This window comes from Scyliorhinus torazame, chromosome 17, assembly GCF_047496885.1.
Source record: "Scyliorhinus torazame isolate Kashiwa2021f chromosome 17, sScyTor2.1, whole genome shotgun sequence".
NCBI lineage: Eukaryota > Metazoa > Chordata > Chondrichthyes > Carcharhiniformes > Scyliorhinidae > Scyliorhinus > Scyliorhinus torazame.
Window position 1 is genome coordinate 110,785,170 of NC_092723.1, and position 17,044 is coordinate 110,802,213.

At 55.7% G+C, this 17,044-nt stretch overlaps 1 protein-coding gene across 1 annotated transcript in view; it reads left to right on the forward strand.

The window, feature by feature from the left end:
* meiob (meiosis specific with OB-fold) overlaps positions 1-17,044 on the forward strand; it is a 261,266-nt gene that overhangs the window by 70,050 nt on the left and 174,172 nt on the right. Inside the window, exon 5 of the mRNA XM_072479797.1 lies at positions 7,551-7,623. Within this exon, the coding sequence (XP_072335898.1) occupies positions 7,551-7,623 (73 nt within the window). The remainder of the gene's footprint in view (positions 1-7,550; positions 7,624-17,044) is intronic.

The window sequence follows — 17,044 nt, forward strand, 5'->3', positions numbered from 1 at the left end:
CATATCCCCCCCCTCCCCCATATCCCCAAGTGAATCCAGCCCTAACCTTAACCTCTGCAATGCACGCGCAACCGATGGCGTGCATTCATATACATGCCTAACACTGTTGCCTTTTACCCCTGCCACCACCCCCCCCCCCAGGAGAAGCGCGCACACAACAATAGAGAGCATGTGAGGACTGGAGGAGGGCCCGCTGATGAGAGGCCACTGACCGTACACGAGGAAAGGGCCCTGGAACTGGCTGGCGGACCTGAGGACCGGGAGGTTGCTGATGCAGAGGTCGGGGCCCCACGAGCAAGTGAGCCACCAACAGCCCGTCCCCATATCCCCCCTCCCCTATATCCCCCTCCCCCGTATCACCTGATCACTGCCTGATGTCTAACCATGCATGCTTCATTGTGTATCGCAGGACCAAACGTCCAGGCACCCATCCCCGCAGATGCACACCGCCCACAGGATGCCCCTCGGAGACCACAGGAGACGGAGAGACCCGCACCCTCCAGCATGCGACGCCCGCAGGATGCCCCTCGGAGACCACGGGAGACGGAGAGACCCGCACCCTCCAGCATGCGACGCCCGCAGGATGCCCCTCGGAGACCACGGGAGACGGAGAGACCCGAACCCTCCAGCATGCGACGCCCGCAGGATGCCCCTCGGAGACCACGGGAGACGGAGAGACCCGGACCCTCCAGCATGCGACGCCCGCAGGATGCCCCTCGGAGACCACGGGAGACGGAGAGACCTGGAGCAACAGGGAGACGACACCCCCGTCACGTGCGGGAGCGACCACCCAGCGATGAGGGGGGCAGCCACAGGCCCCCGTCACATCCGAGCCAGGACACCACTACCCAGGACACCACTATCCAGGACACCCCTACCCGGGACACCACTACCCAGGACACCCCTACCCGGGACACCACTACCCGGGACAGCACTACCCGGGACAGCACTACCCGGGACAGCACTACCCGGGACACCACTACCCAGGACACCCCTACCCGGGACACCACTACCCGGGACAGCACTACCCGGGACAGCACTACCCGGGACAGCACTACCCAGGACACCCCTACCCGGGAAGACGAAATACCGGACAGTGACTCAGAGTGGATGGGTGGAGACGAACCCCCACCCCAAAGTGCCATGGACTCAGAGTGGGACGAAGAGCACGACACAACGCCACTGCTGTCACCAACACCCTCCACCATCGCAGAAACACTCACCACGGTTGGGCACTTTAGTGATGAGGCGTCTGGTACACTCACTGGTGCGCACAACACAGCCGTCCCGGTACAGCAGGTGGAGGTAGGAGCAGCAGAGGGACCGGGCGGTCGGAGGGCAGCCCAGGCCAAGCGAACATCTGCCGCCCAGATGGATCCCGGGTTCCTGCAGTTACCACACCCACACATAGATCCGATGCAACCACCGACACGGAGACGAGCGAATAGGGTGACGGGTGGCTTGCGGCGGCTGCGGTCGCAGGTGGAGGAGTCCACCCGCGTCCAGGAGCTGGGAGTGGTCCCGGTCATGCGTGCCACCCAGGCTGACACCGCACGGGTGGCGTCCGCGGTGGAGGCAATGGGTGCGACGGTGTCAGACATGGGGAACGGTTTGCGAGGCCTGGGGCCTTCCGTGCAGGCGGCGTCTGTGGCCCAGGAAATGGCTGCCCTCTCACAGGAGGCCATGAGCCAGTGCCAGCGCCAGATGGCAGAGGCGCTCAACGCCATAGCCCAGTCTCAGCAGGCCATGGTCCAGTCTCAGCAGGCCATGGCCCAGTCTCAGCAGGCCATAGCCCAGTCTCTGCAGGCCATGGCCCAGTCTCAGCAGGCCATAGCCCAGTCTCTGCAGGCCATGGCCCAGTCTCTGCAGGCCATGGCCCAGTCTCAGCAGGCCATCGCTGAGGGCATCGGCGCCAGTGGCCATGTGCGAGCTGGCGTCGCACTGTCGCAGACAGGGTTCGACAACCCCCTGGGCTCCATGGCTGCAAACCTGCAGACCCCTGTCGATACCAGCACGGGCCTCCAGGACTGGCAGCGCCAGATGTCGGGGGCGCGTCGGATGGCCAGTCCGTTCGCATCCCCCACCCATGTAGAGGCCTGGGGGCCATCGGGCACCCCGAGGGAGGAGGAGGTGGTGTGGTCCATCCCGGCTCCCTCTGTAGGGGAGGTCCCAGTACACCGCGACACCTCGGACTCCCCCCCTTCCGTCCCAGGTGCATCGGGTGGGCAACGGGCAGGACAGGCTGGCAGCTCGCCATCCCAGTCGCCCGGGCCGCAGCCTGGCCCATCTAGGCCAGGACGCCCCAGGAAACGGCCGCCAAAGGGATCCAGTGTCAGAGGGCAGGAATCACAGGAGTCCACCTCCAGTTCTGCTGTACCGTCTGGGGAACTACGTAGACGTAGTCAAAGGGCCCGTAAGGCCAAACAATTAGACACTGAGTAAGTTGGCACGGGTGCAGGGCACAGATGAGTTTTAGGGGCTAGGGCACGTGCATGAACTCCTTTGGTTATTAAAGTCAATGTTACACCTACCGAAGCTGCCTTTGTGCTCTGTCCAAAGTGTGCGGGGGTGTCATGTACGTTGAGCGCAAGTGTGTGTGTGAGGGGTGGTCTTACCTCAGCCCCAGGTGAGTCTGCCCCCTTCCCCCTGGGCCGCCAGCAACATCCCCCGGGCAGAGGACGGGACCGTGCGCTGCAGTGTCACAGCCGCATGCAGGGATGGTCCGGGTGGATGGTGGTACTGTGGCCATGGGTCAGACATAGTCCAACGATGTAGAGCCAGGAGCTCATCGGAGGCGGGTTGTCATCATTCTCCATGGCCTGCGATAGACACGCGTCCACCCGCAACTGGGTGAGCCCGGCCCGTTGTGCCGCCGGTGGATCGGCAATTGGGGGTGGGGGGGTGGTGTGCATGCGGGTGGGGTGTGTGGGGTTGGGGAGGGGGGTGAGGGTGCTGGGTGGGTGGATGGGTGGGGGGTGTGGGTGGTCGGCTGTTGTCATGGTGTGCGGTCTGTGGCCATACTACCCGATTCCCACGCCCATCTAGTCAGTGAAGCGGGCGTCTATCAGTCTGTCCCGTGCCCGCTGGGCCAGCCGGTAACGGTGGACAGCCACCCGCCTGTGTCTACCCCGTCTGCCCTGACCATTGCCCCCATCCCCCTCATCTGGGGAGGACTGGGCCTCTTCCTGCTGCCCCTCCACTCCGCCCTCCTCTGCCTGCGGCACATCGCCCCTCTGCTGGGCTATGTTGTGCAGGACGCAGCACACCACAATGATGCGGCCGACCCTATCTGACCGATACTGGAGGGCGCCCCCAGAGAGGTCCAGGCACCTGAAACGCATCTTCAGCACGCCAAAGCACCTTTCGATCACTCCCCTTGTCGCTACATGGGCATCATTGTAGCGGTTCTCCGCCTCATTGCGTGGCCTCCGTATAGGCGTCATCAGCCACGATCGCAATGGGTAGCCCCTGTCGCCCAGCAACCAGCCCCTCAGCCGGGGATGGCGTCCCTCGTACATGCCGGGGATGGATGACCGCGACAACACGAATGAGTCGTGTACACTGCCTGGGTGATGGGCGCAGACGTGCAGGATCATCATGCGGTGGTCGCAGACCACCTGTACGTTCATTGAATAGGTCCCCTTCCTATTAATGAACACGGCCCTGTTCTCTGCAGGTGGCCGCACGGCGACGTGCATCCCATCGATCGCGCCCTGGACCATGGGGAACCCGGCAACGGCAGAGAAGCCCACGGCCCGGGCATCTTGGCTGGCCCGGTCCACGGGGAAGCAGATGTAGTGGTGCGCCATGGCATAAAGGGCATCTGTCACTGCCCGGATGCACCGATGCACCGATGTCTGCGATATGCCGGACAGGTCCCCACTCGGTGCCTGGAATGACCCCGTTGTATAAAAGTTCAGGGCCACCGTAACCTTGACGGACACGGGGAGAGGGTGTCCCCCGCCAGTGCCACGCGGTGACAGGTGTGCCAGCAGGTGGCAGATGTGTGCCACGGTTTCCCGGCTCATCCGGAGTCTCCTCCTGCATTCCCGGTCCGTGAGGTCCTGGTATGACTGCCGGGGCCGGTACACACGGGGCGCCCTCGGGTGCCTCCGTTGCCGTGGGGCCGCGACGTCCTCCTCCTCGTCCTGTCGGTCAGGTGTCCCTCCAGCCTGGGCGGCTTCCGCCTGCCCCTCTGCGGCAGCATGCGCCGCCTCTCTGGCACGCTCCTCCTCCTCCTCCTCATCCAGGGCAACATAGACATGAGCGGCTGCCACCACGGCGGCCAACATCGCTGGATGGTCTGAAAACATGACGGCCTGGTGGGGGGGAGGGGAACGACGACATGTCATCATTGCCCATATCCCCTCCTCCCCCCAGCCAGGTGGCATGGACCGCATGGGTCCAACTGTTGGAGGCTGGCACCTGGCCAGGTGGACCAACTCATTTGCCCTCCCATCACCCACCCCGGCACGGACCCCCCCCCAACCTCCACCCCGGCACGGACCCCCTCCCCAACCTCCACCCCGGCACGGACCCCCTCCCCAACCTCCACCCCGGCACGGACCCCCTCCCCAACCTCCACCCCAGCACGGACCAACCCCCAACCTCCACCCCGGCACGGACCCCCCCCCCCCAACCTCCACCCCGGCACGGACCCCCCCCCCCAACCTCCACCCCGGCACGGACCCCCCCCAACCTCCACCCCGGCACGGACCCCCCCCCCAACCCCCAACCTCCACCCCGGCACGGACCCCCCCCCCCCAACCTCCACCCCGGCACGGACCCCCCCCCCAACCTCCACCCCGGCACGGACCCCCCCCAACCCTCAACCTCCACCCCGGCACGGACCCCCCCCAACCCCCAACCTCCACCCCGGCACGGACCCCCCCCCCCAACCTCCACCCCGGCACGGACACCCCCCCAACCCCCAACCTCCACCCCGGCACGGACCCCAACCCCCAACCTCCACCCCGGCACGGACCCCCCCACCCCCAACCTCCACCCCGGCACGGACCCCCCCCCCCCCCCAACCTCCACCCCGGCACGGACCCAACCCCCAACCTCCACCCCGGCACGGACCCCAACCTCCACCCCGGCACGGACCCCCCCCAAACCTCCACCCCGGCACGGACCCTCCCCCCCCCCCCCAACCTCCACCCCGGCACGGACCCCCCCCAACCTCCACCCCGGCACGGACCCCAACCTCCACCCCGGCACGGACCCCCTCCCGGCACTCCCCCGGAGCCCAGCCTACTCTAACCACCCCCCCCCCCCGCCGCACACACACACACACAAGCCGAGACACACCTCTCCTCACGCAATCAGTCTGCGGCCACGCCATTTCCTGCCCAGAGCCAACCCCCCAGGCCGTCACTCACCTCCTCGCTGGTCGGCGTGAGCCTGGAGCACCGGGTCACGCCGATGAAAAGGAGGTTTGATTGACGTCGACGTGAACGGTCATCACGTCGACGGGACTTCGGCCCATCCGGGAGGGAGAATATCGGCAGGCCGAAAATCGGCTGCCTTGCGCAGACCCGTGACATTCTCCGCGGCAGCGGCGCCATTAACGCCCCGCCGACTTTTCTCCCTTCGGAGACTTCGGCGGGGGCGGGGGCGGGATTCACGGCGGCCAACGCCATTCTCCGACCCAGCGGGGGGTCGGAGAATGACGCCCGTGTTTCTCTGCGGTATGCCGTCGTTGGCAGCGGGATTTTCCGTTCTCGCCGCTGGCCTATGGGATTTCCCATTGTAGGCACCCCGTACCGCCGGGAAACCCGCTGGCGGAGAATTCACCCCAGTATGTTTTCCTATAATAATAATAATATAATAATTGCTTATTGTCACAATTAGGCTTCAATGAAGTTACTGTGAAAAGCCCCTAGTCGCCACACTCCTGTACATCAAGAGTCCTACGATGTCTTACCCAAATATCTATTTTCAGCGGCTCTAAGCATCAAGGGGACTTTGAATGATTTAGGTGCTTATTGGAAAATCACAACAATAAACCCATAATTATGTGATGAGCCGCCTCTGCATGTGGGTCTTGAAAAGTTCTGGCAGCCAGTACCGTGATGATTGACACCTATACACAATTTGTGTCATAGGAGATCAATGAGTAACAAATCCAGCGATCTGAAACTTGCTGATATTTAAAAGTTTTTAGGGCTGCTGAAAATATTTTTGATTGACACCATTAGAAACAAATTCTAGTACTCATTCCATGAAATGTTATCTTTGAGCTGTCTTTTTAAATTTCCTTTTACAAGATTACACTTTGTTGCGTCTTCTGTTACAATTGTACTATTTTTCCTTTTATCTTTTGTTGAATCAAGTTACATCAGCCAAATTAACTCTATGTTGGTGCAGCTTAGATTCAAACCAGAAGCGACTTCAGGGTTACTTTTCAGTACGTGCACCATGATATTAAGTCTCCTGGCTTGAATAACTTAGACTGGGGCTTTGTCTGAAGCCACCTTCTGTTGAGCAAGGATTAGCAACATTTCTGGTATTGGATGCTAAACTCAGAAAATAAAATTATGCAAAATAATTTAATTGATGCATTGCACTGTTTGCAAAATGCAAACCAGATAGACTTGCTGATTTGTCGATCCAAATGCCACGAGTGCCGTTCTGTCTGGTCCCCATTTGTGGAGACCAGTGTTGAGCAGCGCTCGCCCGAGGTCTCCAAGGTGAAGATAATAGCTCCCATGCCTTGGGTAACTCAGGAATCTGCACATTAAAGTGCTGTCTCGCTTTAATATTAAGATTGCTAAAAAGTGATCCTGCCCACAATGGCCGGAATTTACATTGCAACGTCTCACGAGATTGCGTTAGAGCTCATGAGGTGTTACGAGCCGGGTAGATCCTGGGAGCGGGTTCTCCCGGTTTCTATCGGCCACGCAAAGTGGCTCTTGGATTGCGCCCATAGAGTGGAGTTTTACGCTCTGTTGCAGTGGTGGTGGTGCCGTAAAAAGCGGTGAGCCAATCAAAACTCCATTGATTTTGGTGGGAACGGAAGATCTCACTGGCAGTTGAGGCCATAAAGACCCATCCATAGTCTCCAATAAAAATAATCTAATATGGCAGTTCTTTCTGAGACTTCATTTAAAATTATGGAATGAATAGATTAAAGTATCAACTTCCTAATTTTTTAAAGGTATGGACAGGACATTACACCTAATTAGAAGAATGATAAGGTGATAGATGTCTTGAATTGTTTTCACAATATTACTATTATGGGAAATGAAACATGTATTATATGCTTTATAATGCGCCCCCTACTGCTACTTGATATAATTTTTTCTCCCATAGATCTTTTAGATTTTTCAGTCATATTAACACAACTTTGCATATATTTGCCAATATACAATCTTAGGTTTACTACTTGCCTTCAGGCAACCCCAGGTTAACCAAATGCAAGCTTATTTTTTCTCCTCATTTGTTTGATCCCATTTCCCTAGATATATATAACCTTATTATAGTGATAGAGATTCTCAGAACATTTGCTCTATGTACTTACCAACAATGTGAAAAATATTTTTTGCTAGTTATAATTGAAAATCCACTAGTGCAGGCCAAAGATACAGAAAAGGAAGAAAGATTCAGTCCATCTACTTCAAGGTATATTCAAAGTCATATCCTCACTTATGTAATTATAATATTAATTCCTGAAGTCCACTTGTACGATTGAAATTGATAAATTGTTTTTGGGTGGGATTCTCCAGCCTCCCAGCCGCATGTTTCAGTGTTTCTCAGCATCGGAAAGCAGTGCCCCGTACGCTGGCAGCGAGATTCTCTGCTCCTGCCGTTGTCAATGGGAATCCCCATTGAAGCCACCCAACACTGTCGGGACCAGAGAATCCTGCTGGCGTAAACGGCCAGAGAATTCCGACCATTGTCTTAATAGATATGGGGTACAATTTCCCCAAAATTGTACATTGCTGGATCAGGTGAGAAAAGTTGTGTGAAACTCGCTGGCTTCACTGATGCCTTTTCTCATCTGATTAAACAGCACTTGAGTAATTTCAAAGTGCTGGCAAGGATGCACGGTCAGCTTGGTGTGTGTGGTGGAGGGGCGGGTCTAAACATTCTGAGATAAAGGACACCCAGCCTTAAAGTTAAATTAAACGGCTCCCTCCCCCCACGGACATCAGGACACCTGGGGGCTATACTCACCTTTGCACCACCGGTGTGGTCATCATGACTACTCTCGTTTTCGAAAACCAGTAGTCAGGTGGGGAGGATTAAACAGGACCGGACGCTACAATGTAAAGCCTTTTAATGATATTAAAATTTTAAATCATGCAAAGGGACGTGAACGTGGTCAGATCACCAGCGAGAGGAGGAGGGGGGTGCGGGTGTGGGAAAGATCGCGTTCTCAAATCTGTTATAGTCGTGGCACAGCTGCCATACCCTCCCTCCAGCAGCGCAGATACACAAACCTTGGTGGGAAATGTTAGTGGATAGGCTTCTGGGGCACAATCCGGTGAGCACCACACTGCTGCTGATGCACATCTTGTGGAGGCAGGAACCCCCAGGCGAGACAGCAGTTGGAGGTCTGCTGTGTTCCTGGACCCAGCTGTGTCCCAGCTTGCTGCTGAGCCTCTGGAACAGGGTTACCGAAGCTGATGGAGACGATAGTGAGCGGCGGGCCATTCAGAGGGAGATGTCAGCATCACTGCAGCAGATCCATAGCTGCTTGGAGGAGTCCCAGAGGCTACCAACGCAGAAGATGGAGCTGGTAATGAGTGGCACCGAGGCCAACACTGCTCAGGTGGCGACCGCAGTGGAGAGCCTGATGCATGACATTGGCACCATGAGTGAAGGTGTCCAAGGCATTGCGCAGTCGGTGACGGCCATGGCTGAGGGTCTCGGCAGAATGCCCAACTCGCTGGGGGATGCGACCAAGTACCAGGCCGACCTTGATGAGATTCTGCGGGACATGTCCTGCTCTCAGGTGGGAATGGCCGAGGCGCTGCGAAGCTTGTCCCAGTCGCAGGTGGGCATGGCTGAGGCACTGCAGAGCATGTCCCAATCACTGAGGCACATCGCTGAGGGTGTCGACACAATGCTGCGGCCCATGGGGAACCACCAGCGCTGGCAGAGCCAGCTGATGCAGGGGCAGCCAGGACTTGAACCAGCTGTCCTTGTCCCAAGGGAAACCCCAGGGCCTGAAGTGCACCGACAAGGAGGAGAACCAAACCGGACACGTCCCATGGGGTGGCGACGGTGGCCACCAGCTCTCCTGAGTTCCACCCCTCTTATAAGGCTGCATCTCAGGGTCAGCACATGAGGCAGGGTGGCACGGCCGTGCATGCGCCGTCGACAAGTGAGCCGAGGCCCTCCGGCCCCAGAGCCCCCAGGACGCCTGCCAGAGGCATCGAGGGCCATCGGATGAGGTAAGCAGCTGGCTGCCTCCATCTCGGATGTACATTCTGGGGAAACACCAAGACGCAGTAGGAGGGCCAGGTATGTTGAGGATCACTGAGAGCACCGGGGAAGGGGGGGAGGGTTTGGGGGTGGGGGAGGTTGGGGGGCCGACACTATCAGGAATGGGGTATTGTGCAGTATTTTTTTTTTCAATATATTTTATTCAAGATTTTTTGGCCAAACATAATAGTACGTAGTGTTTCTTTTAAACAAAAATAAAGCAATATAAATAACAGTGGCCAGTTTTAAACAAATAAATAAATAATATATGACAGAAACAAAAACCAAACTGAATGGCAACTGCCTGGTCAAAAATAAATACTCTCCAAAGATACAATCCAACAGTCCAATATACATTACCTAAAACAAGTGCCTATACATATACAATAGCATCCCTGAGAGTCCGTCCGATTCCCCCCCCCCCCCCTCCCCCCTGGGTTGCTGCTGTTGTCTTCTTCTTTTCCATTCCCTCTATCTTTCTGTGAGGTAGTCGACGAACGGTTGCCACCGCCTGGTGAACCCTTGAGCCGAACCCCTTATTACGAACTTAATCCGTTCTAACTTTATAAACCCTGCCATGTCGTTTATCCAGGTCTCCACACCCGGGGGTTTGGCTTCCTTACACATTAACAATATCCTGCGCCGGGCTACTAGGGACGCAAAGGCCAAAACATCAGCCTCTCTCGCCTCCTGCACTCCCGGCTCTTCTGCAACCCCAAATATAGCCAACCCCCAGCTTGGTTCGACCCGGACCCCCACCACCTTCGAAAGCACATTCGCCACCCCCACCCAGAACCCCTGTAGTGCCGGGCATGACCAGAACATGTGGGTGTGATTCGCTGGGCTTCTCGAGCATCTCCCACACCTATCCTCTACCCCCAAAAATCTACTGAGCCGTGCTCCAGTCAAATGCGCCCTGTGTAGAACCTTGAATTGTATCAGGCTTAGCCTGGCACACGAGGACGATGAGTTTACCCTACGTAGGGCATCAGCCCACAACCCCTCCTCAATCTCCTCCCCCAGCTCTTCTTCCCATTTCCCTTTCAGCTCATCTACCATGATCTCCCCCTCGTCCCTCATTTCCCTATATATGTCCGACACCTTACCATCCCCCACCCATGTCTCTGAGATCACTCTATCCTGCACCTCCTGCGTCAGGAACTGCGGGAATTCCCTCACCTGTTGCCTCGCAAAAGCCCTCAGTTGCATATACCGAAATGCATTCCCTTGGGGCAACCCATATTTTTCCGTCAGCGCTCCCAGACTCGCAAACGTCCCATCTACGAACAGATCTCTCAATTGTGCTACCCCTGCTCTTTGCCATGCTCCAAATCCCCCATCCATTCTCCCCGGAACAAACCTATGGTTATTTCTTATCGGGGACCGCACCGAGGCTCCCGTCTTTCCCCTATGCCGTCTCCATTGCCCCCAGATTTTCAATGTAGCCACCACCACCGGGCTTGTGGTGTATTTCTTCGGTGAGAACGGCAACGGTGCCGTCACCATAGCTTGTAGGCTAGTCCCACTGCAGGACGCCGTCTCCAATCTCTTCCACGCCGCTCCCTCCTCTTCTCCCATCCACTTACACACCATTGAAATATTGGCGGCCCAGTAGTACTCACTTAGGCTCGGTAGTGCCAGCCCCCCCCCTGTCCCTACTACGCTGCAAAAATCCCCTCCTCACTCTCGGGGTCTTCCCGGCCCACACAAAACTCATAATACTCTTCTCGATTCTTTTGAAAAAAGCCTTCGTGACCACCACCGGGAGGCACTGAAACACAAAAAGGAATCTCGGGAGGACCACCATTTTAACCACCTGCACCCTCCCTGCCAGTGACAGGGACACCATGTCCCATCTCTTAAAGTCCTCCTCCATCTGATCCACCAACCGTGTTAAATTAAGCCTATGTAATGTACCCCAATTCTTGGCTACCTGGATCCCCAAGTACCGAAAGTCCCTTGTTACCTTCCTCAACGGTAAATCCTCTATTTCTCTGCTCTGCTCCCCTGGATGCACCACAAACAACTCACTTTTCCCCATGTTCAATTTATACCCTGAAAAATCCCCAAACTCCCCAAGTATCCGCATTATCTCTGGCATCCCCTCCGCCGGGTCCACCACATATAGCAACAAATCATCCGCATACAGAGATACCCGGTGTTCTTCTCCTCCCCTGAGTACTCCCCTCCACTTCCTGGAACCCCTCAATGCTATGGCCAGGGGCTCAATCGCCAGTGCAAACAATAACGGGGACAGAGGACATCCCTGCCTCGTCCCTCTATAGAGCCGAAAATAATCAGACCCCCGTCCATTCGTGACCACGCTCGCCATCGGGGCCCGATACAGCAACTACCCATCTGATATACCCATCTCCAAAGCCAAATCTCCTCAGCACCTCCCACAAATAATCCCACTCCACTCTATCAAATGCTTTCTCGGCATCCATCGCCACCACTATCTCCGCTTCCCCCTCTGGTGGGGGCATCATCATTACCCCTAGCAGCCTCCGTATATTTGTATTCAGCTGTCTCCCCTTCACAAACCCAGTTTGGTCCTCATGAACCACCCCTGGGACACAATCCTCTATCCTCGTTGCCATTACCTTGGCCAGAATCTTAGCGTCCACGTTCAGGAGGGAAATAGGCCTATAGGACCCGCATTGCAGCGGGTCTTTTTCCTTCTTTAGGAGGAGCGATATCGTTGCCTCTGACATAGTCGGGGGCAGCTGCCCCCTTTCCCTCGCCTCATTAAAGGTTCTCATCAGTAGCGGGGCCAGCAAGTCCATATATTTCCTATAGAATTCAACTGGGAATCCGTCTGGTCCCGGGGCCTTCCCCGCCTGCATGCTCCCAATCCCTTTCACTACTTCCTCCGTCTCAATCTGTGCTCCCAGTCCCGCCCTCTCCTGCTCCTCCACCTTAGGAAATTCCAGCTGATCCAGAAAGCACATCATTCTCCCCTTCCCATCCGGGGGCTGAGCTTCATATAATCTTTCATAAAATGCCTTGAACACTCCATTCACTCTCTCCGCTCCCCGCTCCATCTCTCCCTCCTCATCTCTCACCCCCCCTATCTCCCTCGCTGCTCCCCTTTTCCTCAGTTGGTGGGCCAGCAACCTGCTCGCCTTCTCCCCATATTCGTACTGTACACCCTGTGCCTTCCTCCATTGTGCCTCTGCATTACCCGTAGTCAACAAGTCAAATTCTACATGTAGCCTTTGCCTTTCCCTGTACAGTCCCTCCTCCGGTGCCTCCGCATATTGTCTGTCCACCCTCAGAAGTTCTTTCAACAACCGCTCCCTTTCCCTACCCTCCTGCTTTCCTTTATGTGCCCTAATAGATATCAGCTCCCCTCTAACCACTGCCTTCAGCGCCTCCCAGACCACTCCCACCCGAACCTCCCCATTATCATTGAGTTCCAAGTACCTTTCAATACACCCCCTCACCCTTAAACACACCCCCTCATCTGCCAATAATCCCATGTCCATTCTCCAGGGTGGACGCTGTTCTTTTTCCTCCCCTATCTCCAGGTCCACCCAATGTGGAGCGTGATCCGAAATAGCTATAGCCGTGTACTCCGTCCCCGTCACCTTCGGGATCAGTGCCCTTCCCAAAACAAAAAAGTCTATCCGTGAATAAACTTTGTGGACATAGGAGAAAAACGAAAACTCCTTACTCCTAGGTCTACTAAATCTCCAGGGGTCTACTCCTCCCATCTGCTCCATAAAGTCCTTAAGCACCCTAGCTGCAGCTGGCCTCCTTCCGGTCCTGGACCTCGATCTGTCCAGCCCTGGGTCCAGCACCATATTAAAATCTCCACCCATTACCAACTTCCCCACCTCTAGGTCCGGGATACGTCCTAACATACGCCTCATAAAGTTGGCATCATCCCAGTTCGGGGCATATACGTTCACTAAGACCACCGCCTCCCCTTGCAATTTGCCACTCACCATCACGTATCTGCCCCCACTATCCGCCACTATGGTCTTTGCGTCAAACATTACCCACTTCCCCACTAGTATAGCCACCCCCCTGTTTTTTGCGTCTAGCCCCGAATGAAACACCTGCCCCACCCATCCTTTGCGTAGTCTGACCTGGTCTATCAGTTTCAGATGCGTCTCCTGCAGCATAACCACATCTGCCTTAAGTTTCTTTAGGTGTGCGAGTACCCGTGCCCTCTTTATCGGCCCATTCAGCCCTCTCACATTCCACGTGATCAGCCGGGTTGGGGGGCTCTTTACCCCCCCCCCCCCCCCTTGTCGACTAGCCATCTCCTTTTTCAATCCAGCTCCTCACCCGGTTCCCACGTAGCCGTACCTCCCCCCCAACGGCGCCCTCCCGCCCCGACCACCCCACCCCATACCAGCTCCCCCTTCTCTCCAGCAGCAGCAGCAGGAACAAAGCCCGCGCTTCCCATTTGGCCCCGCCCCCAATGGCCGGCGCACCCAGCTCCTCCTCCTCCCTCCCCCCCTCCCCCACGACATGGGGAAGAGAGAAAAGTTACAGGGTCGCAGGATTAACAACCTGGGAAATCATCTTTTCCCCCTCTTCACCCCACATATTCGCCCCACCACTTTGTCCCAAACGTTCTTTTTCTAGCCCGCTTATTCCAGTTTCTCCTCGACAATAAATGTCCACGCCTCTTCTGCCGTTTCAAAGTAGTGGTGTTTCCCTTGATGTGTGACCCGCAGCATGCCGGCTGCAGCATTCCAAATTTAACCTTCCTTTTGTGCAGCACCGCCTTTGCCCGATTAAAGCTTGCCCTCCTTCTCGCCACCTCCGCACTCCAATCTTGATATACGCGGATCACCGCGTTCTCCAACCTACTGCTCCGAGTTTTCTTTGCCCATCTGAGGACCATCTCTCTGTCCTTATATCGGAGAAATCTCACCACTATGGCTCGAGGAATTTCTCCAGCCCTCGGTCTTCGCGCCATAACTCAATAGGCTCCCTCCACCTCCAACGGGCCCGTCGGGGCCTCCGATCCCATTAACGAGTGCAGCATCGTGCTCACATATGCCCCGACGTCCGCCCCTTCTGCACCTTCGGGAAGACCAAGAATCCTTAAATTCTTCCTCCTCGCATTATTCTCCAGCACCTCCAGCCTTTCCACACACCTTTTGTGTTGTGCCTCGTGCATCTCTGTCTTCACCACCAGGCCCTGCGTGTCGTCCTCATTCTCAGCAGCCTTTGCCTTCACGACCGGAAGCTCCTGCTCCTGGGTCTTTTGCTCCTCCTTTAGCCCTTCAATCGCCTGTAATATCGGGGCCAACAGCTCCTTCTTCATCTCCTTTTTAAGTTCTTCCACGCAACGCCGCAGGAACTCTTGTTGGTCAGGGCCCCATATTAAACTGCCTCCTTCCAATGCCATCTTGCTTTGTGCCTGCCTTCCTGGCCGCTGCTCTAGAGGATTCACCGCAATCTGGCCACTTTCCTCTCCTTTTTCCATCCGTGTCCAGGGGGGATTCCCTTCTGGTTTACCGCACAGTGTTTTTAGCCGTTAAAATTGCCGTTGGGGCTCCTATTAAGAGCCCAAAAGTCCTTTGCACCGGGAGCTGCCGAAACGTGCGACTTAGCTGGTCATCGCCGTACCCGGAAGCCCCGTATTGTGCAGTATTAAACAACTTTTTGCACAACCATTATGATGCAGTTATGACTTTCTTCCACAATGCAGGCTGACCCCCGGACCCTTTGCCCATCTCTCCAGGCAACCCACCCCCCGTGGCACTCACTCACCCTCCAGCCGTGGACATGTCCCCGGAGCTGCACACCATCCCCTGTTGGCTGCTGCATGTGTGGTGTTGCCTCCCGCAGTGTTCAGGCACAGTGCCCAGGCTTCAAGGTGTGATTGGGATGCTAGGCCATGACTCCCACATGCTACATGGCCTGCCCACCCACGGGAATCTGTGGCATGTGTCAAGTGCTCATTTACCCACGATTGCCAATTCCCTATTAGCAAGCGCCTTCTGCTGCGCAGCCAGAGTTCTCAGCAGTTGGTGGGGGTTATAGCTGATGGGCAGATGGGCAGGGACAAGGGTTGCCCCCGGAATGGGGTTGGGATCCAGGGGTTGGCATGGTGGTGCTGCGAGCAGTCCCCCCCCCTCCCCCAGCATCTCCTCCCCCAGCCTCCCATGGCAGCCCACCCCTGCGGAGGGCCCCCCACAGCACAGGGGTTCCCCCCACCCAGCAGAGGGTCCCCATTCCCCCGCCAAGCACTGGGGCAACAAGCCCAGCATCCCCGGGCTCTTTGCCTGTGAGCAACGATGGCTACTCACCACCTCGGCTCCCCATAGAAGCCCTTCCGTCAGGTTCACATTTTTAAAAAGGAGTACTAATCAGTGCCGGCATGAGCACTTGCTGGGGAGGCCGCTTAATGACGGGAGGCCGTTGGATAAGGGGTGGCTCGCATTAATTATATTGCTTAAGTGGTGATAATTGGTTTCTCGCCACACTATGGCGAGATTCGGATTTCGCCTAGGGGAGCGGGCTGGTTGCATCGCAAACTGTTTGACGCCAGGCGCGGTTCCCGTTTTTGGCCTCTCCCGCTATTCACCGGCCTCGTTACACTTGAGCATGAGTGTAATGAGGCAGGAAGATCGCGCCCAGAGTGTCTGTGGATGCTCTTACAGAAAGAATTTGATAAAATGCCTCATAAATCACTGTTAGCTAAAGATTAAGTATGAAATTGAAGGCAAATTATTGACAGGTTAGGGAATTTACTGAGCAGCAGGAGGCAGAGATTAAGGATAATGGGCATGTAGTCTAATTGAAAGGATGTGAATAATGGTGCCTCACAAGGATGACACAAATTTAGGAAGTACATTGTAAGCAATGTAGATTGCCTACGCTGTATTGTGAGCAGTGTAGACGGAAGGGTAAAATTACAAAGATATTAATCGATCAAACGAATGGACTAAACTGTGGCAAATGGATATCAGTTTAGGCAAATGTGAGGTCATTCACTTTGGCCCTTAAAAGGCTAGAACAAGGTCCTATCCACATTGTGAAAAGCTAGAAGTAGTGGAGTTCCAATGAGACTCGACTTGAAGATCTATGTGCAAAAGTCATTAAAATGTAATGGACAAGGACAGAATGTAATGGACAAGTACAGAAAATAATCAGGAAGACTATTGAATTGTATTCAACCGCAATCTGTAACCTCATGGCCTGGCATATCCCTCCACTGTACCATTACTCCAAGCCAGGGGATCAACCCTGGTTCAATGAAGAGTGCAGGAGAGCATGCCAGGAGCAACATCAGGCATACAGGAAAATGAGGTATCAACCTAGTGGAGCTACAACACAGGACTACTTGTGTGTCAAACAGCATAAGCAGCAAGTAATAGACAGAGCTAAGCGATTGCACAACAAACGCATCAGATCTAAGCTCTGTAGTCTTGCCACATCCCGCCATGAATGGTGGTGGACAATTAAACAACTCAATGGAAAAGGAGGCTCCACAAATATCCCCACCCTCAATGATGGAGGAGTCCTGCACATATGTGTAAAAGACGAGGCTGAGGCATTTGCAACCATCTTCAGCCAGAAGTGCCGAGTGGATGATCTATCTCGGTCTCCTCCGGAGGTCCCCAGCATCACAGATGTCAGTCTT